The sequence below is a fragment of the Cordyceps fumosorosea genome (assembly GCF_001636725.1).
Source record: "Cordyceps fumosorosea ARSEF 2679 chromosome Unknown scaffold_5, whole genome shotgun sequence".
NCBI classification, from domain to species: domain Eukaryota; kingdom Fungi; phylum Ascomycota; class Sordariomycetes; order Hypocreales; family Cordycipitaceae; genus Cordyceps; species Cordyceps fumosorosea.
In genome coordinates, this window is record NW_017387305.1 from 714551 (window position 1) to 740998 (window position 26448).

Consider the following 26448-nt stretch of genomic DNA (forward strand, 5'->3'; position numbering starts at 1 on the left):
TGACTCAAAAGACAAGGAAGGGGTCGACCGAGAAAGGACTGTTCTGGGGTAGCCAATCTCCCTTCTGACAGGACTCGAAAGCCGCTGTCCTATCCATTGGTCCAGACGGCTCAGGCACTTCGGCAGTGCGCGGGAGTATTGCGGTCCCCATTTCCGCCACCAGTCTCTAACTACAGCTTGTCAACGGAACCCGGTTTACGATACCCTCTCGTGCGCGGTACACTTTGGCTGCCAGCCTGACTCGCTTCGTGGTCTACAACTCTAAAAATGGACACAAGAAAAGCTCTCACTGTATTTCTAAGACATCCTTGATTGGGCTGGTTACAATCTCCGATTTTGGCGCCGCGTAACGCTGAGAGTCCTGTGGTGCGCGGGACAATCAGCCCTGGAACGCGACGCAGAGGTGTGGTGACACAGGTCAGGCAGCGGCCGTCAGCGAGCCGGAGCGTATGGGGGCTTGTTTTGCAAAGCAAGGAGCAAATGTGCATGCCTGATGCCTCACATGCTCAGAGGAAGGTAGCGGAGGCACGGAAATGAGGAGCCTTGCCCACCTTATGCCCTCAGCTGTGTCTTCCCTTGAGAAGAGTGCTCCCCCCGCCGGATACATCCTTTAGGAATGAGCCCCGACAGAGTGAGGCGGAAGATGTGGCACAAACGGACAAAATTGTATTGTCAGTCTCCTGTCATCCAGGCGGCAGCACTCGGCCCGGTCTTGCTGCAACCATCTCGGAAAAGAGGACAGCCACCAAAGAGTTGAGGCTGTTTGGTTGTCCACCTCCCGTGGCTGCCTTTTGCTCCCTGGCTGCGTCCTGGGCCACGAAGCCAGGACTGCTGGAGCGACGGACAAATTTCCGGATGCAACTCCTTTTACTCGGTGGTTCTGCAGCCATCCTGGTGGCTGTGGAACACCCTCCAAAAAACAAAAAAGAGTTACTTTCGCCTGCCCCTCAGCCACCCAGATCCTTATGAACAACAGGGACCCTTCCAGCGGCCTCAGAAGATGCATTATCTGTGTGAAGTGTGAAGGCGTGACTTGAACTCACAGCAGCACGGATCAAGATGCTCTAGTTACACAGCATCAGGTACGCGGTCAGCAGGGCGTGCCTCTTCCTGACTGGGTGGTTGCGCCAGGACTCTCCCGCCAACTTTGTCCACCCTACCTTGAGTTCGGCATGTGTCTATTTACTCTCGCCCGAAAGGATTCCTCGCACTCCCGTATGAAACTAACCCTAACAGAGCAGCAAGACAGGTTCGGCAACGGCTGAAGACATCCATCGGCGGGGAAAACCTTCCGCCTGGCCCGACAACTCGTCCCACACCTTTTCCTCATCAGAAGAGACTTTTCATGCTCACACTTGGTCTCCACTACGAAATTTTATCTTGCTACTCAAATCCAAGCTGCAGTAGCCTCTTGGTGGCTGTCCGACTTGCATTCTATCCCCGAACCTGAAACTAGGTGTCTGGGAGGGTGCGCCGCTGCAATCGCCGCAACCATTTGATTTTAACAAGCTTCAGCATCACATTTGGAGTGTATGACCTTTTTATAGACCTCTGTGGAGCGAGGGGCACCAGTACAGATCAGTTGTGGCGAAAGAGATCCAGATTTGGCGCCCTGGCGGTGGCGAGGACAACGGCCTCAATCCCGGCCCGACCCGCAGCCATTTGCAAACCGATTTAATGAGCTTCTCCAAGCTTGGGGATGAGAAGGCTAAACGATACAGTTATTGGGATGAAATTCTCAGTAATCCGAGGCGTGGCTTGGCGCTATGTCTTTGAATCACGAATCAATAGCAAAGAAAAGCAAGGGTGTATGGGGTCGCCAGTCTCTTTTCCTCTCATTGGTGGTCGTCAACCGACGAGTTTGCTGAAATTTCCAGCAGTTAACCCTGGAGTAGCTGGAATGCTCTGAGCCACATTCGCTGCAGCAGTGTCTCTAACTGCAATGGCGCATGCAGAAGTGAGGTATACCGACATGCACGATCGCCGAGACAATACCAGGTTACGGGCTTCACCAATTGCAACTGCTCGGACGAAAAGATTACAGATTGCTATGCCGGCTTCTTCGAGTCACAGAACCCAGCATAATACTGCCGACGCGATCGGACGGCAGAGCAACGACAGTGGGAGGGCGTAAGACACCACCGAGCAGACGACAAAAGTTCTCTTCCCCGGTCATGCTTGGGGGCGGAACATGGGTCGTATGACTGCCGCAAATATACCCAAACTGCAACGATGCAATAATTACTTTGTCAATATTCTTAAGCGACGCCGGCAAGTTGACTCCCCGGTGCCAGGGTAGTTTGCCGATGAGGCAGCCTGCCAGCCCATTCGCCCAGCTCCAGTCGCCCGGCCCTCTTTTGCGAAGCGGATCAGCACATCGGTCTCTAGCCAGAAGGGAAAAAGGCGTCGATGATTTCACTTGGCCGGCAATAATCTGGAACCTACGACAAGGCAGCGAGAATGGCCGCATGGAGACTGGTCAAGGGAGGGGAGGCGTTGGTGTTGACTGGTTTAGGCCTCAGAGTTGTCAACCAGGCAGGGGTCGCTCAAACGGGCCTCGGATCCGCTGTCCGCGGGCTTGATGGATGCAGCTCATCTGGAAAAAAGGCCAGACAAGGCTCCGAGTGAGTGCCCAAGGTCGCGCGGCTGGTCAAATTGATCCTTGTTCGTAGCCTCACTTTATTGTTGTAAGTTGCGGTCAAGGGATGCTTTATCGAAGCCCAAGATGCGCCAAGAAGGGAGACAGCGTTGGCGGACCAACTATGGGGCATGTTTGTAGGATCATATCAGATTTTGCATCTGTTCATAGCACAACGTCGCTGCTTCTCGCCACATGACTTCTCGGATGGGCCGCGATGCAAGCACTTTCACTGTGGGGTTGTGCATCTGGTGATGCGAGATGGGGTCTAGGAGGCTGTAACGGTGAGGCCCTGTTTAGGATGATGTTATTATGGGATTCTCGGAGGGTATTTCAGGATACCTTTCTTGTTCCTGGTGGGGAAGATGCTTTATCAAGGGGAGTGGTGCGTGTGATCGCAGTGTAGGCTGAGGAAAGTAAGGCGGGCTATAGGAAAACTGGATGCGTAGTGTGTGTTTTTTTTTTTAAAAAAAAAAAATTATATCGCCTTTCGTCGCTATCCTTGTTCATATTCGCCTGGAGTCGTCTTCCTGAGCACGTGGTAGCATGACGGAGGGGGAAGATATGCACAATTATTAGGTAGTGGCTTTTGAAAATTTGCTAAAACAGAACAACATGTTTAAATTGAAGGTTGAAATTTATTACTGGCCTACCCGTTACTTCACAAAAACGATTAACAATATTGTTATTTGGTTAAAACTATTTTGATGGTTAAGTCTAGGTTAGTTATGTTATTTGGGTCTGTGTAAGTCCCGGGCCGATCTTGTTTGATCGGGTTGGATCCCCTTAGCGCCTAGCGTCACATAACTATTGGCCGGCCCGCGCAGTCAGAAGGGAAGTGCGGATACGGGCAATGCTTACGCCGCAAAGAAAAGGCTCTACTCTCCGCGCAAAGGCTAGGTGTTCTTGCTCATCCTGATCATAAATCTCATTCTAGCTGCAAGATTTCTGTGTTCAACTGCTGCCTGATATGACTCTCCTCAGTGACTTGCACAGTTGCGGTGCGGCGTAGCAAAGACGCAGGTACCGCGGTGGTTTGGCTGGCTCAGGGCCGCCGTCTTCCATTTTCGGAAATTGAGCTGCCAGCTGCTACCAGCTGCCCAGCTGCCAGCTGTCATGGCAAACGAACACTCTCCATTTTGGCTGTTTGCTCGTCTCGTCTTCGACAACCTTCACATCACCCCTTCACATGCACACATCCATCTCCCACCCCCCCCTTCATCGCGGCTTCAATCTAACCCTCCAGCCTATCAGACCCATCGCTCGTAGGCATCTCCAAGGGCACACCACACACACTGGTTTCAGCATCTCGACCGACCCCACTCTCGGACGTGCAGCTTGCATCACTCTCCTCAAGCCCTGTGCCATGAAACCTGGGGCCGATTCAGCAACATCTTGCCTTGCTTGGTCATCCCGACCTCTTGCCCCCTTTGCCTGCCCACCCGTGAGATTTATTCTTGCAGCTGCATACCTACATCTCGACGCATCTCCGCATACAGCACTTTTGACCAACCTCTCTCCGTCGCACAGGGGACGCACATACGCGCACACACTCACAGTGTTGTGGCGGCCGCGCGGTCCCCCCCCAGGCATGGCCCGGACGGCGCCGTAAACCTACCAGAGAAAGACCACGCGCGACCTCATATGGCGACCGCGCTGCTTGTGGTCATCCGGTCGACTCGCAACGGCCATATCTGGAAAAAAACAAGACCCCGACTATACCGAAAAGGACCGATAGAGCGACTCTAGAAAACGAAAGCAACAAATCAAGTACCCAAAAACGCCAAGTTCCCACCCGGCCGCTGCATCGGGCCTCACCAGCATCCGCTCCCGTGAATACCGCGACTTGGTCCGCAGCTTGCAGCCATCCATTGCCATGGACTCTGACAGTCTGCCACCACTACCAGCTTCTTCTCCCCTTGCGCCCGCCCTGAGCGATGAACAGCTCATGATCCGGACCCGCAGCCTGGCTGCCTCGACTTGCCGTTGTCCTCACGCCCCCACGGCCACGTCTCGACCGCAGCCAGAGCAGACGCCTCACGACAATGTCGCTGCGACAGGGACCGCGGCGCCGACATTAGCAGGTACTTGTCGCTCTTCTGATGCCCAACCTCCCCTGCCAGTCTACCAAGACTCCCACAACGCACCAGGTAGTGTATTTAGACCCCGCGGCGTGACTTACACCCCGGTGCCTCTAGCACGCGGCTTGGGTCCTTTGGTTCGTGACCCTTCGTTGCAAACACTACCGGCAGAGATCATGCTCCATATCTTGGGCTATCTTGATGTGGATGATCTGCTGCCTACTTCACGGGTGAGTACTCAATGCGCTTGCCCGCGGTGCCCAAGAACCTCGGGCAGCCTAATGTCACTTTTTCCGTTTCGGTCGAATTGAGACCACGCTCGCCTTTGCGCCACACACACCGTGACCTTGAATGTGTACATACACTTACACGTTGCTGACTCGGGCACCTGGCTGCAGGCATGTCGCTCTCTGCGCGCTCTCTGCGCGGACCCAGTCCTCCATCAACACCGCCTCAGGCGCACTCGGCTCACCCTCCCTCCTTTACTAGCCATGCATAACCGGCTTTCCCTAGAAGATCTCATCACCCGCTCCATCTTCCTCACACACACGTCAGTCGTGTCTCGAAAGCTTGCCCGGTCCCTCGTGTCGATCCGCCTGTCCCGTCGTCTAGCCGCTCGCCCCTCCCCGGAGGCACTAGTCCAGCGTGCAGTGTTGCCTCCGGAATGCGTCCCCGGCATGGCAACTGTACACGTCGTCCCCGGTCTGGTGGCCAAGCGCAGGGCCATTGAGAGGGAAAGAGTCAGGGATGGTCTCAGGCGGTGGATTGCTGCCAAGTGGCGTGGGGAGGTACAAGAGCGAGAGGAGAGGGCTCGCCACCGAGACGAGGTACGTGGCGTCGGCCGGGTCTGGCGACTTACTCGATTTTGGGAGCAGGTTGGTCGTGATGAGCATCGTCTAGCCATGCGTTAGGCAGCAATGGTTTGCTTTTGTTCTCTTTGATTAAGTTCCATGTACATCTGGGCCGGGAAAGCAGGCTGTTTGCTATTTGTGCTTAAAGCCCATCTGTGCTATTTTGCGAAGACATGCGCTGCCATGTTTTAATGATTAATGACTAGGATGCGGGTTGGTTTAGGGATAGTTTCTATTAGATACACGGAGAATAAACTGCTCCTCAATTGTACAATACAGCATTTTGCCTTTTTTTGCTATATACTTCCCAGCTGTAAACTTCAAAGTGACTCCATGACGTGCCCGAAGATCAACCAGTGCCTGTCTACGATGCTGTTGGCCAACAGCAGGCAGACAGTATCAAAAAAAAAAGATGATGAACGCAGGATTCAAAGGTCCGTTATTTGCGGAACCTAAAGCCATTCCAGTCATCATCGTCGTCATCGTCATCCTCCTCATCGTTGTCGTTGTCGCCGTCGTCGTCTTCTTCTTCTTCTTCTTCTTCTTCTTCAGCGCCGCCCTTGGCCTCATCCTCTGTGACGACGGCCATGCCGTCCCCGTCCGGCAGCTGACTCTGCAACCTCGCCGGGGCGTTGCCGTTGCCCTGCTGGCTCACGCTCGACGCCCGCCTGCGCAGCTCCTCCCGCTTCTCCTTGAGCCGCCTCACGCGCTCTTCCAGCTGCCGCATGTCGTCGAGCTCCTCCTCGCGCGCGCGCGCCGCGTCCTCGCGCTCACCCTCGATGTCCAGGTCGGCGCGGCTCTTGCGCGGACCACCACCGTCACCACCGTCACCATCGGCGGCGGCGGCGGCGGCGGCGGCAGCGGCGGATTCTTCGGCAGTCATCGCGGGAGCGGAGATGACGGCGTCGTCGGCGTAGGGGGCAGCAGCGACGGCCATTTCCGCCTCGAACGCGGCCCACTCGTCCTCGTCGACCTGGGCAGCGGCGGGGGGGAGTTTTTCGGTGGTGGTGGTGGTGCGCCCGTTGGTGGCGGTGGTAGAGGTTGCGGTAGCGGCGGCGGCGGAGGAGGAGAGGCCAGGCGTGGAGGACGAGGACGAGTCGCGGTGGGCGGCGGGCGTGGCGGGCCGCGAGGGGATCTGCAGCTCGACGCCGCGGGAGGGCGTCGAGGACATGCGTCGCGCCAGCGTGGGCGGCGTGCGGTTGGGTTCGCGGCGGGCGGTCGTCGGGACGTTGGTCGAGGAGGAGGAGGGCTCCGCGTCCTTGCTGTTGCTGCTGTCTGTTGTCCGGCGGTGGTTGGCCGCGGAGACGTCGATGGAGATGTCGCCGCGGCTGCGCTTTCTCCGAACGGCCTCGTCTAGATCCATTGCGTCGTCGTCGTCCTCGCTAATTTTTCGCTTGTGAGGATGCGTCGTCCGTGTCGTGTCCATGATAGCAGCAGCATCGACGACCTTCTCCTCGTGCCGCTGCTGCTGCTCGCCTTCCACCACCACGGCCCCCCCCTCCTCTGGGTTATGTGTTTGCGCGGCTGCTGTGCGCCCCTTGTGTTGCCCCCCATCCGCGGCGGCGGCGGCGGCCTCTGACGGACCCGGCTCGGTTGTGGAGGTGACGACAGCCTGCCGTCGACGGTGGTTTGTGCTCTTGGTGTGCGACTCCCACTGGCTCTCGGCTCGTATCTGCTCGCGGCAGAGGGTGCACAGCAGCTTGCCCCCGTCGGAGTAGGCGGCGTGCGGGTGGTCGATGCGGCGGGACTGTCGCTGCTGGCGCAGCAGAGCTCGCACGTCGGCCATGCTGAATCGTGATTTGGTTGGGGAGGAGGAGAGGAGCTGGCGAGGAGGAGGAGCACAGAGTCGTGGAGCTTCGTCTGTGCCACCGCTAATGCATGGATTGGTGCACCCAAGTATACGAAGCATTTGCGACTTTCTCGGCCCGTCCTTTTGGGGTTTCGCAAACAAGAAAGAAAAAGTATAAAGCTCAATGGTTAGAACTGATGAATTGCAACATTTTAGAAAAGTTTCCTAGCTCAAATTTAAATTGCCCTGAACACACTCAAGAGGTTGGATCATCATTGAGCTTGCAAGGATGGCGGGATCCCACCGCCGTAATTTAACCGACGTGTTGCACACGCCGTCTCCCGGCTCGCAGGACCCGGATAGTCCACTCCCTCCCATCTTCAACAACAACCACAACAATCCCGGTCCGATATATCCCCCACCTGGATCGGCAGCCTCCGATGACGATGCGAGCCATCTCTTCGACGCTCTCATAACGGAAATCATGGAGGAACAGGAGGCCGTCTCCTTGTCGTCGACCTTTCCCAACCCGCCGTCGTTTTGGAGAGACTTTACGCCCGACAAGATTGCGCGCTACGAGCAGCTGCGCAACGAACACGATGAGGGAGAAGCCAATGGCAGGACGACTGGCGATGAAGGCTACAGGCCGCAGACGCGAATCGAAAATCTCCCCGAAGAGCTGACGTACCTGCAGCCGCCTGCAGAGCCTACCGATGGACGATGGCGCGTGTTTGGTGATCAGTACATGGTACGTATGATGAAAGCTCGGCAGTCGCCCCGTCGCTCTCCGCATCGCATTGGCATCTAACCGTTGTAAAATTTTGCAGCTCAACGACCAGCTACCCACCCTCCAGGAGCAGGGCATCACCAACCTCCCCGCGACGGGCCAGTCGAGCGCGCGCGACGCCAAGCACTACGACCGCGCCTTTGAGCTCAAGCGTCTGTCCAAGTCGCTGCTGCTCAACTTCCTGGAGCTGACAGGCGCGCTGTCGCGCAGCCCGTCGCAGGCCGAGGCCAAGGTGGAGGACCTGCGCACGCTCTTCATCAACGTGCACCACATCCTCAACGAGTACCGCCCGCACCAGGCGCGCGAGTCGGCCATCGAGATGATGCAGGACCACCTGGACCGCACCCGCACTGAGACGCTCGCGATACGGACGCAGGTCGATAAGGCGAAGCGTCTGCTGGAGGGTCTCGGTAGCCTGAGCCTCGGCGGCGACGGCGCGACGCAGCAGCAGCGACCGGCGGAGCGAAAGCAGCAGCAGGCGGCTGAGGGTAAGGGCGGCGCGGACGGCATAGATTGGGAAATGGAACGGCGGATTTGGGCGTCTGTGGACGACTTGTTTTCATGAGCTTCATTGGGAGGGCCAGATATGATACCCACGACATGCAATGGGCCGGCTCACTCCAGCGGTACGACAGAACGCAACAGCCCTCGACTTCTCTGAGGCAGCATCGCAATATTGATACGACCGTACGTGCACGAATCTCGAGCACATGATCAGCCCTTGGCTCCATCCATGCCGCTCGAGACAAGCAGGCGGCACTGCAAGACAAGTGCCACTGCCAGAGACGCAGAGCCGAGGGCGCGGGCTTCGCGACATGCGGAAGAACCGATTATTAACGCATGATATAGCAAAACTATGCATGATTAGCAAACTATCGACCACTCGGACGAGGCTAGAGAAAAGTCACAAGGCTGGCAGTTGCAAGCCTAAATAAAACAAACAAGTACCAATGTATAACGCATTCCAAACATTAACATGCTTTGATGTGTAAGGAGGTCTCGTCGACATGTAGTTTGATATGGCGAGCCGCCGAGGTTGTCGCCCGGCCCATCGCGAGCAGATACGCGGACGTTGGTAAGAGCCAGTCTGCGCTCCCCGGGACGGCGGCCCTCGGGTTGGGCGGGGCCGTCACCGACGCTGGGCATACCGGGGGATGAAACAACGCCAAGAAGCCGGCCCCGGGCTCCGTCGCTGACGTTGCCCGTTTCCCCGTCTCCGGTCCGGGGCGTGTGCTAGCTAGGCTCCAGTTGATCGCGTGAATAGTACCAGCAATAATAACAGCGGCCATAGTGAAGCGGCCTGATTGCCTTTTGTCCTTGCCGTTGTTCACGCCGCCGCTCAGACTCGGCACCACCACAATTTGCACATGTATATAGAGTTTAAAAAATTTATGAAGACGCTTTGACAGGAAAGCAAAAAATTAATAATAAAGGAACATTTGTAACATATGGTTTAAATGATTGATTTGTTTTAAAAGAATAAACTCGTCAAGGTGGATGAATTTAGTCCACACGTCAGAGCGGGAACGAAGACGTCCTGGGTCATGACCCTGGCCTGCGAAGCCAGTCGACCGCCGCCAGCCTCAGTTCTGGACGTGGGCGCGGACTTCAATTTCGACCCTCATGTCATCGAATGCCAGGCGCGGGACTCCCAGAGCAGTCCAAGCAGGCTGGTGGTTGGGGCAGTAGCGCTTCAGGCAGCGGACCATGGTGTCCATGGCCTCCTGGTTGCATGGCAGGTGATGAGAGCGGAGGAAGAAGACATCCTCCCACCCTCGGCTTCCCGCCAGCTTCAGGGTTCTCTCAACGTTTTCGAAAGCCTTTTCGATCTGGGTCACGATATTCGGGTCGATCTTGTCGGTGTCGCGGTCCCAGCCACCTATGTAAAGGCCAATTGTCAGAGGAGGAGGAGGCAGTGAGAAGAGGTGGCAGGTATGGGGAACTCACCCTGCCCGGAGCACTCAATCACGTCGCCGACTCGGACGGCCTGGCTGTACCATAGGTTCTTCTTGGCCCTTTCGCCGTAACCTTCATAGGACGTGTAGGTGAGATGAGACATGTTGGCTGATGTCTTGCGTGGGGGATATGAGCCAGTCGATGCAAACGAAAGAGCAACATAAACAGTTCGAACCTAAGAGGAAGTAGATTATTAGTATACTGATGAGATGCCCCAGATGCAGCCAACGCCGCTCAAATAAATATCCTTACCAATCAGCGGCATTTTCGACGCCTTGCACTACAAGACGCTGGCAATTAGGCTTTACATGGTGGGTCGTGAGCTTTGTAATCTCCAGCAAAGCGCTGCAGTTTACGAAGACACATTCTGCAGCGACCACGTCACTGCACCAGGAAATGCGGATAATGATGGGAGGCAGATGTATCTGACCGAGGATAGTCCGACGTGGCGATGCATCGACCCGGATGGTGATAGCCGGACTTGTCGAGTGGGAAAGTGAACCTCTTTGTTTGCTTGGTAAGCATTCATTTGACATTCACATCATAAATCAAGTTTATTTGCGCACTCGCTAGTCCTGTGGAGCCCAAGCATGGATACTACTCACTTTTCTCGGTCGTTGAGCCCTCCCCGAACTGGTGATTTAATGCTCACGAATCGCTCCATCATGGCCTCACTTACACAGAATGTGCGCCTATCACTAATATCATAATAATGGGTCAGTAGTTGATGATATATAATTTAACTTTTGATTTGCTATATTAAATAATTTTAACCAATCGTTTTAACATTTCCCTATATACCTGCTTCGGGCGACTTTCGCCTTTGAGATTTGATGAAAGCGGTGAAGGAGTCAGCGGCATCAGGGGTTTCTGCAACAGTTATGTAACTAACTAGTCAGTCAACTTGCCACGCCCGCAATTTTAAGGCTGCAAGTAAGTGCATCTTATCCTGCTCTTCTTTCCACCCCACGAGCGGCTGAGACGAATGAGTATTGGAAAACACCAAAAGCTATGCGCAGTCTGCTTGGAACTGCGTTGAGGTCTATGCCTAGCCGTAGGCGTCTCATTCCGATCCTGATATATTGGCTTTTGCAGCCCTCTACATCCATTCATGGCGGGTCCGCCGTTTGCCGTATCCTGGGCTAACCAAGCTTCACATCCTAACACCATAGAAACAATCAACCAGTACGTGAAACTCAAACAGCAACGCCGTGAGCTCATTACACCACAATTAGCTATTAGCACATATTATAGCCTACAAGACGTCGACAGCGAGCCACTCAAAGCATATAACCCTGGCTGGATATCGGGCGATGCAAATCACTACTGGGATTACTTCCGCGAAACATGCCCGCCCGATAGCCCGGCCCGAAACATCACCGTCTTCGAGTCATTCAACATGCCCGTAGAGTACCCGAGCCAGCAAATGCCGTATACACACTATGGCTTTATACAAAACTTTACCCAAGCCCAAGATCCGTGTTTTCAACCACATCTGCCCAGTCTTCATGGCACATTCGTGGAAAGCGTGAGTATGTCGACTATAAAGCGCTTGTTCCCCCTATTTGCTGGCTCTAAACTCCCCACCAACAACGAGATACTGATCCCGGTGGCCATGTACCTTTCATCACGAGCATTCTATAATGATGGAGGGAGCGGTGGGGGGGAATGGTCCGAAAGAAAAACGGTCTTATATGGTGCGATATAGCGTTGGGTGGCCGCAATAGGGTCGATAACTGATGGCACTTTCACCGTCACCGCTGGGTGCAAATGATGAACGGGACCACCATCCCTCTTGCCGAAGCGGCCGTCAATTCAAGTAGCCCTACCTTCAACCTCCTCTCTGCCGAAAATTACAGTTTACCGAGCGGGATGGAAGGTACAGTTGGCGAGTGGCTCTCGACGTTTTCTGACGTGGTCTTTGTCCACCTCGAGTGCTTCCCTGAGCCCCCCCAAGAAGCCAAAGAAGCTTCAAGGCACGTGTTCCTACACAGAAAAATACATGTCCAGAGCGAAACCTATGCCTATGAAGCAGCAGTACCGCTATAAGTACTTGCCGGATATCGATGGCAACTCCTTTAGCGGCCGCTGGCGGGCATTCCTGAAGTCTACGAGTATGCCCCTCAAAGCTACTATCTACTATCTACGCCGAATGACATGATGACCGTATGGTACCGTGGGTTCACTTTTTGCCGTTGGATATGTCCTATAAAGATATTTACGGTATTATGAAGTATTTCCTCAATGGCCACGATGCACATGCAGAAGCTATCGCCACAGAGAGTAGGAACTAGGCAAATGCAGTATACAGAGAAGAGGATATCAAGTTGTATGTCTGGAGATTATTGCTGGAGTATGCACGGGTAGTGGATGATAACCGTCATCGTTTAGCATTTGTGGAGGATTCAAGGGGAGCAACACTCTGACTGAATAGAAAACACCCTGACTTTGTTATAAGGGATAGCCTTCTTCCCAGCCCTTTTTTTTCTCTAGAATTTATAAATATCTTGCATTGCATTCCCTTGCTCGAGCGTTGACTCTGCCCCTCATCAGTGAGAAACTGTCCCAGCTGCCAGCTACTTCGGGTTTCTCAAGACAGCACTCAAGTTGCTACTAGCCTAGATTCCGATTAATGCTAGAGTGTCGCAGACGGAGTGCGCGGGCGGTGCAGTATCATCACCAAAACAGAGAACTCAGAATTGCTGAGCACAGCCGAATGGCTTGACCTGATATGAAATTGGGTTGTGTTTTAACCCTGGCGCGAAAGAAATACGGTAAGGACTGGTGTTGTATTTAGCTAAGTATGGAATTCTGGCAGTACATTGAAGTCTTCAGGATAGAGCAGAGCGGTCAAGCCACATAGCATGGAAGCGAAAATTTGGTACAGCTGCAATGCCCAAACTGGCATTTTGCAGAACACTGCTCCTGAGGACCACCTAGTAGTTGATTTAATGTGCAGCCATATAACTTGGCCACTGCCAAATATACACACTCAAATTACTTGGCAACGGTGGCCCTGAACGATGGTGCTCCAGTCTCCATCCTCATGGTTGCTCCCGGAGGTCTGATCAGAGCCAGGATCGCAGACCTCGGTGATATATTGTGCGCTGTTGGCAATCCAGTTCCAGCCGTCAATGCTCTTGGTGGAGGTGGATTGTATCAATGTTAGTGTGTTCTCATGGTGACGATGGATGAGGGAGTAGGGTGAGGTAGTAAACAGAACGGTTTGACAAGGTGTCAGATGAACTTACATCGTTGCACCACCAGATGGCAGAGTTATACGAGCAGCTGACTCGAACACAGTTGTTGGGGCCAGGTCCGTTGGTAGGGTGTCCGGGAGGAAGGTTACGGAGGTAGGCCGCACCGTCTCCGATAGCCTTCTTATTGGCAGGCTGCTGGCCACCACAGGCAACCTAGCTGCGCTTCTCTTTGAGCCCCCTAGTCTCAACGACATTCGGGGCCTTGAAGTAGCGGTTCACGGTGAGAGGCTTGGCATACACCTCCTCAGAAGTGCCCTTAAAAGACTGGAACTCTCCGGGGAAGACCTCGACTCTCCATATCAATTAGCTCAAGTAGAGAGTCTGACGGATATAGCTATAGGCTTACAGCGTTAGCAGCTGAGGCTACAAGGACAACGGTAGTTGAGAAATGCATGGTGTTATAGAAGGGATGGGAGCAAGAGTGGCGCAGATGAGCTTTTCGTGTGTTGAATGATGTTGACTGTGAGATGTTTAAAAAAGCGATTCTTTTGCGGTACAGCAACCCTTTTCATAGTTTTCGTGCCGTCGCCAGACGGATGAGTGTTGAATCAGGCAAAACTATTAGCATCCTTGCATAACAAATCCAGTCCCAGACCTCCTTCGTCAGACTCGGCGAGGATACTTGTCACCTGCAGTCTACATGCATTAAGCTAACATTCCTTGTTTGTTTGCTTCCACGGTTGCATGCAAAGTGATAGAATATTGAATAACTCCAGCCTCGTCCGGGGCCACCGAATTGTTTCTCAGTTAGAGCCGAGCAGAGTAGTGAGCGTGGAGTTTAAGTTCAGTATATATAGTGGTTAGGAGTGATGGTGTTTGTCTGTCTATTATAGTCGTATTAATAGCTCCCACTCGCTCTGAGTTTACAAGTACACAAACAATACAGGATCCAGCCATGTTCTCTCAGGCAAGTTCACTCTTGGACAACCTGCAGAGTTGCATCGGCGTCACCCTTGTCGCGTGGGTTGATGGAATACCAAGTGTCTTTCTCAGCCGGCTTAAGCCGGTTGGCTGGGGACATGATAGAACGATGTATAACGCTCCCCGGCCACAAGAATGGCAGCAAACTATCCAATATCACAAGAAACCCTCCACACCCACGCATGCACCCGTGCAATGTAGCTAGGCGGGGGCTAATAAACGGTTGGCAGCCGCGTTTAGGGGCGGTTCGCAGTTCCTACTACATAGCCCAGAAGCTTTTCTGTAGCAAAACCGCCCTCCATCGCCAGCCTTGCTGAGGTCCTTGGGACATTGTAGTCACGCATACTTGGGAATTCAGAATATGATACGGTAATATTTAGGGACAAACTGGGGGGGGGGGATGACTGCCTGCCGGAGACATGGTGCCAATCTCGGGTTTCGGCGGATGCTTCCCGAGCGCCGAGAGCGCAGCATCCTGCCTGCTTCAAAACCTCGACATTTTGCCAGTCTCAAACATCCTATTCAGTGGGCAATCCGCAGCTAAGACATGCGTATAAGTGCCCAACCGCGGCTATCACTGCCAAGGGAGATGTAAATGGTGCGCTGAGGTGTTGAAGGAACCGGAAGCACCTTCCGTTGCAACTGCTCCCCCACCGCCCTCAACCAACTAGCCAACCATCTCCCCGTCGATGGATTAACTGTGCAAAGAGGCTGAGGATTGCTGATTCTTCGCTAGACCTGCAAAGCTGGCTAACAAAGAGTACCTAATACGTAGTGTCGCCGGCTGGCTCGGTTTAGGTCAAGACTTTGCCTTGCGGCTCGGGTTGTTCCTGCCCCCAATCAGAGCTGAAAATGAAAGGAACGACACGAAATCACTAGCCTGGAGCAAGATGCATCCATGGCGAGTCAATTCAGTAGAAAGTCTTGATCGTGAGGATCGTGCGGTTACGGTAATAAGACGGCCAAGCTTTCTGTCCTTTGTGCCGCTGGCGCCACGCGCGGATGCACTCATTCATTCGCCGGCTCGGGAACATATTTCGCTTTAGGAACTGCGACGGAGACCCCCGGCTTCGTCAAATTCACTGCGAGGCAACTCTGGCAGTCACGTAGGTTTGGATGTAAGACGCACATTCACAGACTAGGGAAACGAAAAATCAAGTACCTAAATTATTATGCGCTTTTGATTAGTCAATGCCCCTATGAGTGAGTTACAATTGCGAAGTCTTCGCACAGTCAAAGGGATAACCATTATCATTCATAAGTGTCGCCGCTATACCAGACAGCCCTTTCCCCATGACCACAATATCAGGAGCAAACTCTATATTAACACACAATCCACCACATTAAATAAACAGCTAGGCATGGTGAGCTTTGACCCCATCACTTACGGATTCTTTGGCCCTCCGTGCTTCTCCAACTGCACGCTCAGGTATTGGAGATCTTCTTGCGCTTTGGGCTCCCGCTCGTAGATGAACTTGATAATCTCCCACTCGCGGCGAGACATCTGGTGCGCTTGAGGAAGGAGGAACTGAACGGTAGGGACCTTGACAAAGGCGCCCAAGACCTCTTGGGCAACGTGCTGGCCGGCCTGCTGTGCTTGGACCTTTTGGGCCTCTGTCATTTGAGCAAATGGTGGCGGGGGGCTGGTCAGGTTCGAGGCGTTCGGCGGCGTTGGTGCCGGCGGCATGTGCCCTTGCGCAAGATGCGACGGAATCGGTGTTGCGAAGTGTCCTGGTGTGTTTCCGTTGGACGGAGAGCCGGCAAAGCTACCTTGCGGCGTGGCGGGGGAGAATGCAGGGCCGGGTATAGAGTTGCTTCGCTGCGCAGGGACCGCAGTGTTCAGCGCGGTGGCTACTGCAGGCGTCAAGGGAGAGGCTGCAGATTCATTCTTTGGCTGGATAGTCTCGGAAGGATCGTTTCGGTACACAAAGACTGCCAGTAGCATGGGTTCGGTTCGTGTCTTGGGAATAAAGTTATCCACAAGGTTCAACATGAACTCTGGATGGTTATTCTCCCCAGGAGGAACAGGCACGAGATATGTATCGCGAACATTACCTGCGACCTTGTTTCCGACAACGCCGTATCGCTTCTTGCTGACAAAGTAGTCCACCAACGCGTTGTATTCAGGCTGCGCTTCTGGAGAGGTGGGAGCCAACCCGACGACCACAATATCTGTCAGGCTGCTATAACGAAGACTGCATAGATATTCAATGGCACTCTGCTCCGTAATTCGGCCAGCTACTGCCATGCGCTTTGGAATGAGCTTGGACCAGTGTCCCAAGTTGGCAAAGTTGGCGCCGCCAACGTGTTTTCCGGTCGCGTGGAAGTCAGCAATCGAACTCATGGCCAGGGACCCTCTCCAGACAATGTCAGGGTCGGCTGAGTCTTCAGTAGGCGAATAAGGGGGCGAGTCATTCTCGTCTTCTAGCATCCGGTCGACGTCCGGGTCGAAACCGGGGCCGGACGTGTTGAGGACTGGCGCGGATGGCCGGCGACGGTGTGCTTGAGTCGGTGACTTGACTTGAGAAAAGACTTCTGAGATGTCAAACTTGGACTGGCTGGGAGAGCGCTGATCTTCGTGTTGCTTGGGTGATTGGGCCATGTCGTAGTCAGTGCTCATCGACTCGCGCTTTATTGTTTGGCTGGCGTCGGTGTTGGCACCGCGTCGAGCGCCACCTCCACGAGGTATCGGGAGCTCGCTCGTATTCGGCATACTATCGTCCTCGACAACTTCCTCGCCTTTGTGCGTCCTGCGAACGCGCGGGCCCGTATCTCCGGTATACAGGATAGACTGCTTCTCTGCCCGCGCCTTCATTTCTGCGGTTTGTTTTTGCATTTCTGCAGACGCAAGCTGTTCCGAAGTCATGACGGCCAGCCCAGCCGGAGAATGGGCCTTGTGAACTAACCCATCAACTAGTTCCGGGTTGTTCTTCAGGTTGAACGACAGCGACTTTATCTGCTGAGTGTACTCCTTTTGGCCCTTGGTGGCTGGGTGAGTGTCAAAGACAGCTCGCTCGATCTGGAGGGCATATGTCTCCGCCATGCTATCCGCCGTGCTATCTTTGGGAACTTTCAGGGAATTATTCTTCTCCATTGATGACAGTACGTGCAAGATTGACTTCCTAAGGGCCTTTGCGGGGCCCGCCCTGGCGGTTGGCAAGTCGGATATAGATGTGGCAAGATCAACAGGTGGCGTATATTGGACGCCGCTGGCATTTGAGTCATTTGCGGAAACGCGTCGCAACTTGGAGTTCTGTAGCGAAGTTAGCAGCTAGTTCAGGCGAAGCGATGTTGTTGAATTACATACCTTGGAGTCGCCGTCCTGAGAGTCGTCTCGCGACTTTCGTTTGCCTGGCCGACCACCAGACTCCCGTCTGTCTTTCGCTGAAGCGTCCGGGGCTGGCGACGCCTTGGCCTTCCCACGGCCATCTTTTTCAACCTCGTCTTTGGGATCACTTGTACGCTTAGCTTTGGGTTTCCTGCCGCCCCTCCTCTTTCTACTTGCCACCTCTTCCTCGTGAGCCTTGCGCCGAGCAATCCATGGCTCCTCTCCCTTGGCAATGCCGTCCAGTAGCTCTTTGTGGTCCTGTGGGCGGCACTGCTCGCACCAGTAGTACTCTGGGATCTCATCTTCGTATGAGCTCACACCAACGCAAACATTATGCTGCCAGGCGTAGCATGTCTCACACGAGATCCAGGCCTCGCCTGAGTCCTCGTCCTGCTCTGTAGCGCCGCAGACGCACCGGATGATCTCCTCGGGCTCTTGGGACTGCTCTGCCTCGTCCTGTGCCTTCCTCGACTTCTTTGTTTGGCGTCGTTTCGGGACAATGGGCTGCTCGAGTTCGTCAAAGGACTTTGTGTGCTGGCCCTTTGTCGCGCGCACTGAGCGCCTTGGTTCGGGTTCGCCTGCGAGGCAAGAGTTAGCATGAGCTCGAAGAATTGCACCGAGTGCATGGTGTCGCGCGACACACCAACGCCGCGTGTGATCGCAGCGCGCGAACGTTGCGCAAAGTGTTTGGGTGATGGAATGGTTTATAGCTTACCAGACATGGCTACTTAGCCAACGCAGCGCGGGATGCAGTCGCAGGACGCTCGCCCGCGATGACTTCTACTGTTTAGGTGGCTGGTCCAACGGGACTGGGGCAGTTTACGGAGTAGGCAGAGCTTTAAGCAGAACTAAACGCGAAAGTTTCCCCGCGCCACGAGGTGCAACAGTCCGTATCTATAATGGAGTTTGTAGTAGGTAGCGGAGATAGATCGCGTAGCCTGGCGTAGTGATCGCCAAGGTCGCGTATGTGACGTGCGCGCGCAACTATTTGGAGTGGTCCGTGGTCCGTCCCCTTTTGATTTTTCCGCTGTGGGTTTGCCCGGCCGTGTCTGAGCTATTAGACGTCACCTCTCGACAGGAATGGAAGGAAAAGATGAAGAAGGAAAAGAAAAGGGGAGATTAAAAAGAAGAAGTAGGGTGGAATAGATAGAAAATGATGCTAAAGAGCTGGAAAAGCTCTAGGAGCATGGAGTGGCGGTGTTGAAGGTGGCGAGGGGAAGAAAAGCTGCTTGGTAGAGGGGGGGGGATTCAAAAAGCAAGGGGCAAGATACGTCAACTTTGGGTGGTGGAAAAGCCAAAGTGACGCGAGGAGAAGCCTGGCGCCGCTGGTACGAGCTAGCTGCCTAACGGATCAGGCAATAGTTTGGGCGACACCTTTGTTTGTGTCCTGTCAACTACCAGCCGCCAGTACCACCCAGCCAAGTGCCCACCAGCCAGCTACATACCTACTTAGTAGGGAACGCTGACTAACACTGGCAAAACGCCGGCTAGCTTGAATGATGCCCCAAGCTAACTAGTCCGTCAACCAGCCAGCAGCTGCCCTCACAACGAGCTACGCGGCAACCGTGCCTGGAGCTTGGAACCAGCATCCCGTCCCATCATCCTGAGCTTCGAGACCTCACCGATTGGCCCTCTGCAACAAAAGACCGTCACCACCACCCGCGACATTGGATCGCATTGCCATTTCCCAAATTCAAACCTAGACATCCTCGTTTGTAGCCTCTGTGCGCTCGCGACGCCTTCATCATGTCTCGTCGCTACGATTCGAGAGTATGTCGCTCCTCCGCTGCAACAGCTGCATCAAAAGATTCCCCCGATCTAACCAGCGCTCCTTAGACAACCATTTTCTCGCCCGAGGGCCGACTCTACCAGGTTGAATATGCGCTCGAGGCTATCTCGCATGCCGGTACCGCCATCGGTATTCTCGCAAAGGACGGCATCGTTCTCGCTGCCGAGCGCAAGGTCACATCCAAGCTCCTTGAACAGGATACCTCTGCCGAGAAGCTTTACGTCCTCAACGAGTACGTTTCTGGGAAACCTACGCCGTGTTCCCCGCAAACTTTCCCCTTTTGCTAACTCCTCGTTTCTAGTAACATGATCTGCGCCGTCGCTGGCATGACGGCCGATGCCAACATCCTCATCAACTACGCCCGCCAAGCCGCCCAGCGATATCTCCTTACTTACAATGAAGACATTCCCTGCGAACAGCTCGTCCGCCGACTTTGCGATCTCAAGCAGGGCTACACCCAACACGGTGGTCTCCGACCTTTTGGCGTCTCCTTCATCTACGCTGGTTGGGACCCCCGCAGAGAATTCCAGCTGTACCTCAGCAACCCTTCAGGAAACTACGGTGGATGGAAGGCCACCAGCGCCGGCGCCAACAATGCCAGTGCACAGAGCCTGCTGAAGCAGGATTATAAGGAAGACTGCACGCTCGACGAGGCTTGCGCCATGGCCGTCAAGGTCCTGAGCAAGACCATGGACTCCACAAAGCTGAGCAGCGAAAAGAGTGAGTATTCCCAGAACTATCCGCGGGTTTGTCTTTTGTGCTAACATGTCGCTAGTCGAGTTTGCTACAGTAGGCAAGACCGAGGAGGGCAAGGTGTACCACAGATTATGGAGCGCAGACGAAATCACTGCGTTGCTAAAGAAGCACGATCTGTCCAAGAACGAGGAGGCCGAGGAGAAATAAATGCACATGCAAGGGATCGGGTTGATAGATATGAGGAAGGCATTCCTCTCTTAACTATGTACAACAAACATTACACAAATGTCTCTACATGCTCTGAGACGTGATGATCAGTTCCTGCCATTGCCCCTCAGTTGGCCCATTTCAAAGCCCGCGTCCTCGGACCCAGCCTCTTCATCACGTATTCGTTGCCAAGTTTGATTATCAGTGCCAGGCGGCGGATATGGCTGCGAGCATAGAGGACTGGTCAGCGGAGGCCAATGCCTGCGGTAGCTCCAGTACGCGACAGTAAAGCCTAGTGCCGACCCGACGCAGACGTCGTAGACATCGTGGCGGTAATCCTCGCATCTAGAAATAGCAATAAGGGCCGCCCCTACAAGCGGCGCCAGGCAGAAGAGGGCACGGCTGAGGTCGCGGCCGCCCGTGGCGGTCCTGAATATCTGAAACTGGCCGGCAAAGTACAGGCTCACGAAGCCGAGGCCGGCAAAGGAAAAGGACGAATGGCCAGAAGGGAACGATCGCCAACCGTCCTGCAGCTTGTGTCCGTCAGCAGCGGTGCACACATCGACGGTGACAAGCGTGTGGGCCTTGGTTCCCGGCTTGGGGCGGCACCGATCCAGGAGGTCAGGCCGTGGCCGGCCCACGGCGTTCTTGATGACGTCCGTCAGGAACAGCGTCAGTGCGACGGCGATGAAGAAGGAGAGGTAGGTGACTTCGTGCTTGGCGGCCGGCGACCGCGCGATCAGGTTGTAGACGATGAGCACGGCGAGCGGGATGAAGAAGGCGTACACAAAGTTCATGACTTGCAGGCCACGTTAGGGGGGAAGACCGTAGATGAACAAGGGGGAGGCGGTGTTTTTTTTTTGTCTTACCAACAGGCACACGCTCATGCTCTGCGTGTGGAAATGAGATGCGCAAGTCGTCGACGCTGAACATGCGATGAAACGGCGTCACGAAGAGGACCAGCTAGGGCAGGCGTTTAGTGTCGCGTGCTCTTGGAGAGGTCGGAAGGAGAGCGGCTTACGCATATCCAGCCGGCAAGCAGCAGAAGGGATCCAACATATTCAGGCGCGTGAGATGTCTGCGGGTTGCTTTCGTTAATTGTCTGCCGGCCATGACGCGGCGAATGGCAACGGTTTCGCTTACCAGCCAGAGCCGCGCAAACGGCGTCGACGGAATCCGGACGGGGCTGGACGTGCCGCGTAAAGGCATCCTTTTGGCTATATCGGGGCTAGTATGGTGCGTTTCGAGCTGATTACTCCCTCTACGCCATATCAACTCGTAGAATGTCGCTGAACGCTGGGCTTCCGTGTCGTGTTTGGGAGCAAGGAAGACGTGTCAGGACAAAGGTTAGGTAGGGGCGCTGATTCAGGTGTTCTGTCACAAATGTCGTGGCGCACCAACCTACCCCACAGACAGACGGACCTCTGCCAGCAGTAAAAAGTCGTCAAGAACTTGATAAAAACGTGAAGTTATTGATAAATATAATAAAAAAAATCCAGGACAAATTTGGTAAAAAAGTGATTTGTATGCAATGCGTATGCAATGCGTATGCATCCAAGTCCGAAGGTTGCATGTGCCGAAGCACTGCCAATCGTCTGCGGATATCCGCAAGTTTCCTATCTGCTATCTTGTCATGTCTTTTCCTTTAGGCTTCTTGGAGCATATCTCTTCCCACGAAAATGAAGCGTAATTTGTGCTGTCCGTCCCAAATCCCCTTGCTCCGCTCACATCCTACACGGGGACATCATACCTCTAATCCAAAATAGCACGGAGTTCTTGGATCTGGCCCCAGCACGGCTGATCGACTGGTACCGCCCAGAGCCGATTTCGTCTTAACACTCAATTTATATTTAAATACCGCTGCAACATCTACTGTAAGTCGAGAGTCAATAGCTTAAAGTTGCTCCAGCGTCAGCTGGTCGAAACCCCCGTCTTCTCAGACAGGGCAACGATGCGTCTAGAGATGTGGTGAGCCTCCCTGAAGGGGATGCTTTTCCTCACTGGCCACTCTACGACATCAGTGGCAAGCATCGTCATGTCCACAGACTGAACAGAATCCAACATGGGTTCCCAGCTCTCCTGAGAGTCTTTGGCATAGCAATATGGCAGACCTTTCATAGTCTTCAAAGGTGATAGTTAGTTGCTATTCTCAATACGTTCTTGAGCACCACCCAAGCCAGGCAGCTGGCTAAGATATCAAAATGAAAACTCACCATCATGAGGCCGGCCATTTGAACAAAGGCACGGTCTGACTTGCCGCGCAAAGGCTCAAGCGAGTCGCTATTCTTCTTCTTCAAATTGAAGGTCTTGTTAGCGCCGTTGACACTTCACCTATGCTAATAGGTTATGAGAAGCCTAGAAGACTTACGTTGGGAATCGCTGAGGAGCCTGTTGAATAAGAATCGGCGAGCCGCGCAAATCCAAATTCACTCGTTCCATAAGAAGATTGAATTTCAAGTGAGGAACTCAATGATATAATCGCGATTAGCGGAACTGTGCATCGAGTTCAAAGTGATCCCGCTGCAGCCAAGCTCCTCAGCCATGGCGTTTCGATCGATTTGGAATGGATTTCCAGCCAAAGCACCGCAACCAAGTGGACTAAGATTGACCCTTTCGTAAACCTGGCGCAGTCGCTCGAGATCCTGCTTGAAGGCAGAGGCGTGTGCCATTAGCCAATGTCCCCATCTGACTGGCTGGGCACGCTGGCTGTGAGTGTAACCAGGCATGAGGTAGTCGCTTCGTTTGTTAGCCACGAGGGAGCTGCTTGTGGCCAGGGAGGATGCTGAGCTTACATTTCGGACCCGGCGCCTGCGACGATGACCTTGCGGAACGCAACAAGTTGGGAGGCTATCTTCTTGATCCGATCAAGCAGCCATATGCGCATGTCACAGACAACTTGCTCGTTGCGGCTGCGACTAGTGTGCAGCTTGCCCGCGGTGTCCTTGCCGATGATCTCTCCTAGACGACGTTCATTTACCGTGTGAATCTGATCGATGATATTAGCCCTAGAAAATTAAGTCGTACTGAGCGGGGTCTTACATCTTCGTCGTTCAGCATCATGACATAAGTTCCCTGCTTCCATTCTTCCATCACTTAGAGCAAACCACGCTTAATCGCTTTAAACTTGTCTTCACTGATTATACTTTAAGTTAGCTCTAGTAAAAGCAATCGATCTAAGGATATCTTCTTTGTAAAGAGCCTTGTCGTATAGGATGAAGGCATTGTACTTGTGCATGAGAGGATCAATCGCTCCTACGCGTCGTGAAGTCAGTATTATGCAGCCGAAGCTTATTTTCCAAGACATTCGAACCTGTAAATCTGCCTCACCAGAGCATGCCAGCTGCCGGGGCGTCCGCCTTTTTCTCGACCATGTTGATGGCGTTCGTTGCGTTCGTTGGGAAAGGCCGATGAAATCAATCGAGTGGATGGGACCAATGGAGCATATGACGCTCAATCGTATCAATTGGCGCTCGAGGTAAGGGCGGGGGTTGTAAGGTCAATTTATTGAGAAATCAGGACAGTCACAGAACAGTTTATGAGGCCGACATGGTGGACCGGCCTGCATGTATTTTTTGTCAGCGCTACAGCCTTCCATTGGAACAAAAGAACAGATAGTGTGAAAAATACCTAGACACAGCCATTTTCCTTTCCCTAAAGCTATATTATTACAGTTACTTTGCTTAACTTGAAGTACAGCACCAATTGGACTACTTGGTAAAAAAATCAGGGGGTCATTCCGTCTTGAGTAACATGCTTGTGGAGTTGCCCATCGGTGAATCGCATAACAGGGACCTAGCCTGGTAGTGTGGCGCTTTGCTCAGGGCCTGACACAGACCCGAATTTAGAAGGGAACGAATTCACTTTTGTTCTGCCGTCTCCAATCTTCATCAGCTTTCTTCTCCAGACACAACCTTGATTCCCCTGATTCCCCAACGGGGCCGCTAACGAATGGGCGCATTTTTCTGGCAAGAACTGCATTCTTAATTTGATTGCGATGCTCAAATCGACCTACGTGCCGTCGGCGGCAGCCGCAGCAAGCAACGCGCCACTGCCGCCCGACTGGACAGAACACACGGCGCCGACCGGACATACATATTACTACAACGCCGAGACGAGAGAGTCGACATACAAGCGGCCCGGCGCCCCTCCCACCCCCGAACCGACACCCCAACAGCCACAGTCCTATCTCCCGTATGCTGGAATGCCGTCGCTGGCAGACCCCAAGGTTGCCAACGCCTTTCTTGCCCAGCACAACCGCGGGCCGCAACAACAGCAGCATCAGCGTCAGGATCATGGCAAAGGCGCAACACGGCCTCGCCCACAGCCCATAGATAAACCTCGGAGAAAGGTCCCTATCCCAGGTCACGAGCCATGGATCCTCGTGTACACCAAGTACTCGCGACGCTTCGTCTACAATTCAGCCAAGAACGCGAGCTACTGGCGCATACCCGAGAAGCTGATGCCAGCCATCCTGGAAATGGACAAGAAGCGCATACAGCAGAAGGCTACTGGGGATCAAGACACGGCTGAAGGTCAGGGCGACGATGCTGGCGACGGGTCGGAATACGAGGAAGTCGAAGTGACGGATGACGAGGGCGACGGAGAGAACGACGTCGAAACACACCCTAATAAACGACTACGGACTGGCGATACCGACAACGACGATCCAGAAGAACGAGAAGAAGAGCTGGAGCAGGATGCCGGCCCTCTCGAATTCACGGAAGACGACATCGCGATGCAGCTACAAATGATGGGCGAAGAATACGGGCTCGAACCAGGCGAGTACGATGACGGAAGCAACCCGCAGGATTTGCCCGACGGCGCCGAGGGCCTCGCGTTTTCGCAGGAGGAGTCCGAGCTACTCTTCGCCGACCTCCTCGACGACCTTCGCGTCAGCCCGTACAGCTCGTGGGAGAAGCTGCTCGAGGACGGCAAGATGGTCGACGACCCACGCTACACGGCACTGGCGACGACCAAGGCGCGCAAGGAGTGCCACGACCGGTGGTCGCGCGCACGCATTGCCGAGCACAAGGCCCAGCGCGCCCAGCAGGCGAAGCGCGACCCGCGCGTCGCCTACCTCGCACTACTGCAGGACAAGGCCACGCCGAAGCTGTATTGGCCCGAGTTCAAGCGCAAATACCGCAAAGACGAGGCGATGCGCGACGCGGCGTTACCGGACAAGGATAGGGAGAAGCTGTACCGCGAGCACATAAATCGTCTGAAGATGCCGCCGGCGACGCTGAGGGCGGATCTCACGGCGCTGCTCCGCGCGCAGCCCGTCGCGCAGCTTAACAGCGCGTCCGTCGGGAACGACGCACTCCCAAGCGCCGTCCTCGCCGACGTGCGGTATATTTCTCTACCGCCGAGTGTGAGAGACCCTCTCATCGAGGCGCTTGTTCAAAGCCTGCCACCACCACCGGCGCCGCAGAGTACGTAGGATGGCGGCGGGGGGACGAGAAGGAGGTCAAATATGGTACGGAACTGGAAGAAGATATCCATGCATGCTAGTAAAATATATTTTATTTGGCCTAAAAAGATTTCTACATATAAATATGCGTGTAATACCCGCGGAAACATTTTGGAAGTAGTGGCTGGCTGGCGATAGAAACTGGCTGTTAGGGTCGCGACGCAGCATTTCTCTTGACCCAAAATCTTTCTATTGTAAGGAAGGCATGAGCAACCTCGAAATAGCTGAGAAGGAAGTGGGCTTGGGCTTGAATAATGTATTCTCCTGCTGACGCCGTTGGCCTGGCTCTATGGACGACGCTTCCTTGAGCGAGACATACCTCACATCAGCGCTTTATAATATGAAGACAGAGGACGAAATTTTGAAGCATGTGGAGACCAATCGTTCAGGATGATTGAAAAGCTCAAAGACATGCCACTTGAACAGAGCCATGTAGAGCCAGACACGGGGAAACATGAGGACCCAAACGACTCGGCCGCTGCATCGCCGAGTGAGCGGACGGAGCAGCATTCCCAGAGGTAACAGGGCTTCGGGCTTAGCGTCTGCATAGACGAGAAACGGGATCAGAAGCGTCATGATCAAGGCGTAGGCGTTCGGAACCGGATACCCTGCGACAATGTCTCTGTGTTGGAAACATGCGAACGCCGTGGTGGTGCTGACGCCAAGCAGGCCAAGACA

General features: G+C 54.1%; 9 protein-coding genes across 9 annotated transcripts; 4 read left to right on the forward strand and 5 right to left on the reverse strand.

The window, feature by feature from the left end:
• Positions 1–5210: 5210 nt before the first annotated feature.
• Positions 5211–5630, forward strand: ISF_02932 (F-box domain-containing protein; the record flags this gene model as incomplete). The annotated part of the gene is made up of 1 exon (XM_018846538.1): positions 5211–5630. One exon carries the CDS (start codon positions 5211–5213, stop codon positions 5628–5630), a length of 420 nt encoding a protein of 139 aa, XP_018706266.1.
• Positions 5631–6009: 379 nt separating this feature from the next.
• ISF_02933 (hypothetical protein) lies at positions 6010–7356 on the reverse strand (the record flags this gene model as incomplete). The annotated part of the gene is made up of 1 exon (XM_018846539.1): positions 6010–7356. One exon carries the CDS (start codon positions 7354–7356, stop codon positions 6010–6012), a length of 1347 nt encoding a protein of 448 aa, XP_018706267.1.
• A 292-nt stretch (positions 7357–7648) lies between these two features.
• ISF_02934 (Mediator complex, subunit Med7) lies at positions 7649–8711 on the forward strand (the record flags this gene model as incomplete). The annotated part of the gene is made up of 2 exons (XM_018846540.1): positions 7649–8107; positions 8187–8711. The coding sequence occupies 2 exons, from the start codon at positions 7649–7651 to the stop codon at positions 8709–8711; spliced, it is 984 nt and encodes a 327-aa protein (XP_018706268.1).
• A 1018-nt stretch (positions 8712–9729) lies between these two features.
• On the reverse strand, positions 9730–10205 carry ISF_02935 (Endoribonuclease L-PSP/chorismate mutase-like protein; the record flags this gene model as incomplete). Its single annotated transcript, XM_018846541.1, has 2 exons — positions 9730–10025; positions 10094–10205. 2 exons carry the CDS (start codon positions 10203–10205, stop codon positions 9730–9732), a joined length of 408 nt encoding a protein of 135 aa, XP_018706269.1.
• A 5462-nt stretch (positions 10206–15667) lies between these two features.
• On the reverse strand, positions 15668–18333 carry ISF_02936 (hypothetical protein; the record flags this gene model as incomplete). Its single annotated transcript, XM_018846542.1, has 3 exons — positions 15668–17536; positions 17591–18189; positions 18327–18333. The coding sequence occupies 3 exons, from the start codon at positions 18331–18333 to the stop codon at positions 15668–15670; spliced, it is 2475 nt and encodes an 824-aa protein (XP_018706270.1).
• Positions 18334–19357: 1024 nt separating this feature from the next.
• Positions 19358–20303, forward strand: ISF_02937 (proteasome component Y13; the record flags this gene model as incomplete). Its single annotated transcript, XM_018846543.1, has 4 exons — positions 19358–19381; positions 19448–19632; positions 19702–20120; positions 20176–20303. 4 exons carry the CDS (start codon positions 19358–19360, stop codon positions 20301–20303), a joined length of 756 nt encoding a protein of 251 aa, XP_018706271.1.
• Positions 20304–20410: 107 nt separating this feature from the next.
• On the reverse strand, positions 20411–21100 carry ISF_02938 (PAP2 domain protein; the record flags this gene model as incomplete). The annotated part of the gene is made up of 1 exon (XM_018846544.1): positions 20411–21100. The coding sequence occupies one exon, from the start codon at positions 21098–21100 to the stop codon at positions 20411–20413; it is 690 nt and encodes a 229-aa protein (XP_018706272.1).
• A 1991-nt stretch (positions 21101–23091) lies between these two features.
• On the reverse strand, positions 23092–23393 carry ISF_02939 (Argininosuccinate lyase; the record flags this gene model as incomplete). The annotated part of the gene is made up of 2 exons (XM_018846545.1): positions 23092–23289; positions 23343–23393. The coding sequence occupies 2 exons, from the start codon at positions 23391–23393 to the stop codon at positions 23092–23094; spliced, it is 249 nt and encodes an 82-aa protein (XP_018706273.1).
• Positions 23394–24297: 904 nt separating this feature from the next.
• On the forward strand, positions 24298–25740 carry ISF_02940 (FF domain protein; the record flags this gene model as incomplete). Its single annotated transcript, XM_018846546.1, has 1 exon — positions 24298–25740. The coding sequence occupies one exon, from the start codon at positions 24298–24300 to the stop codon at positions 25738–25740; it is 1443 nt and encodes a 480-aa protein (XP_018706274.1).
• Positions 25741–26448: the final 708 nt, after the last annotated feature.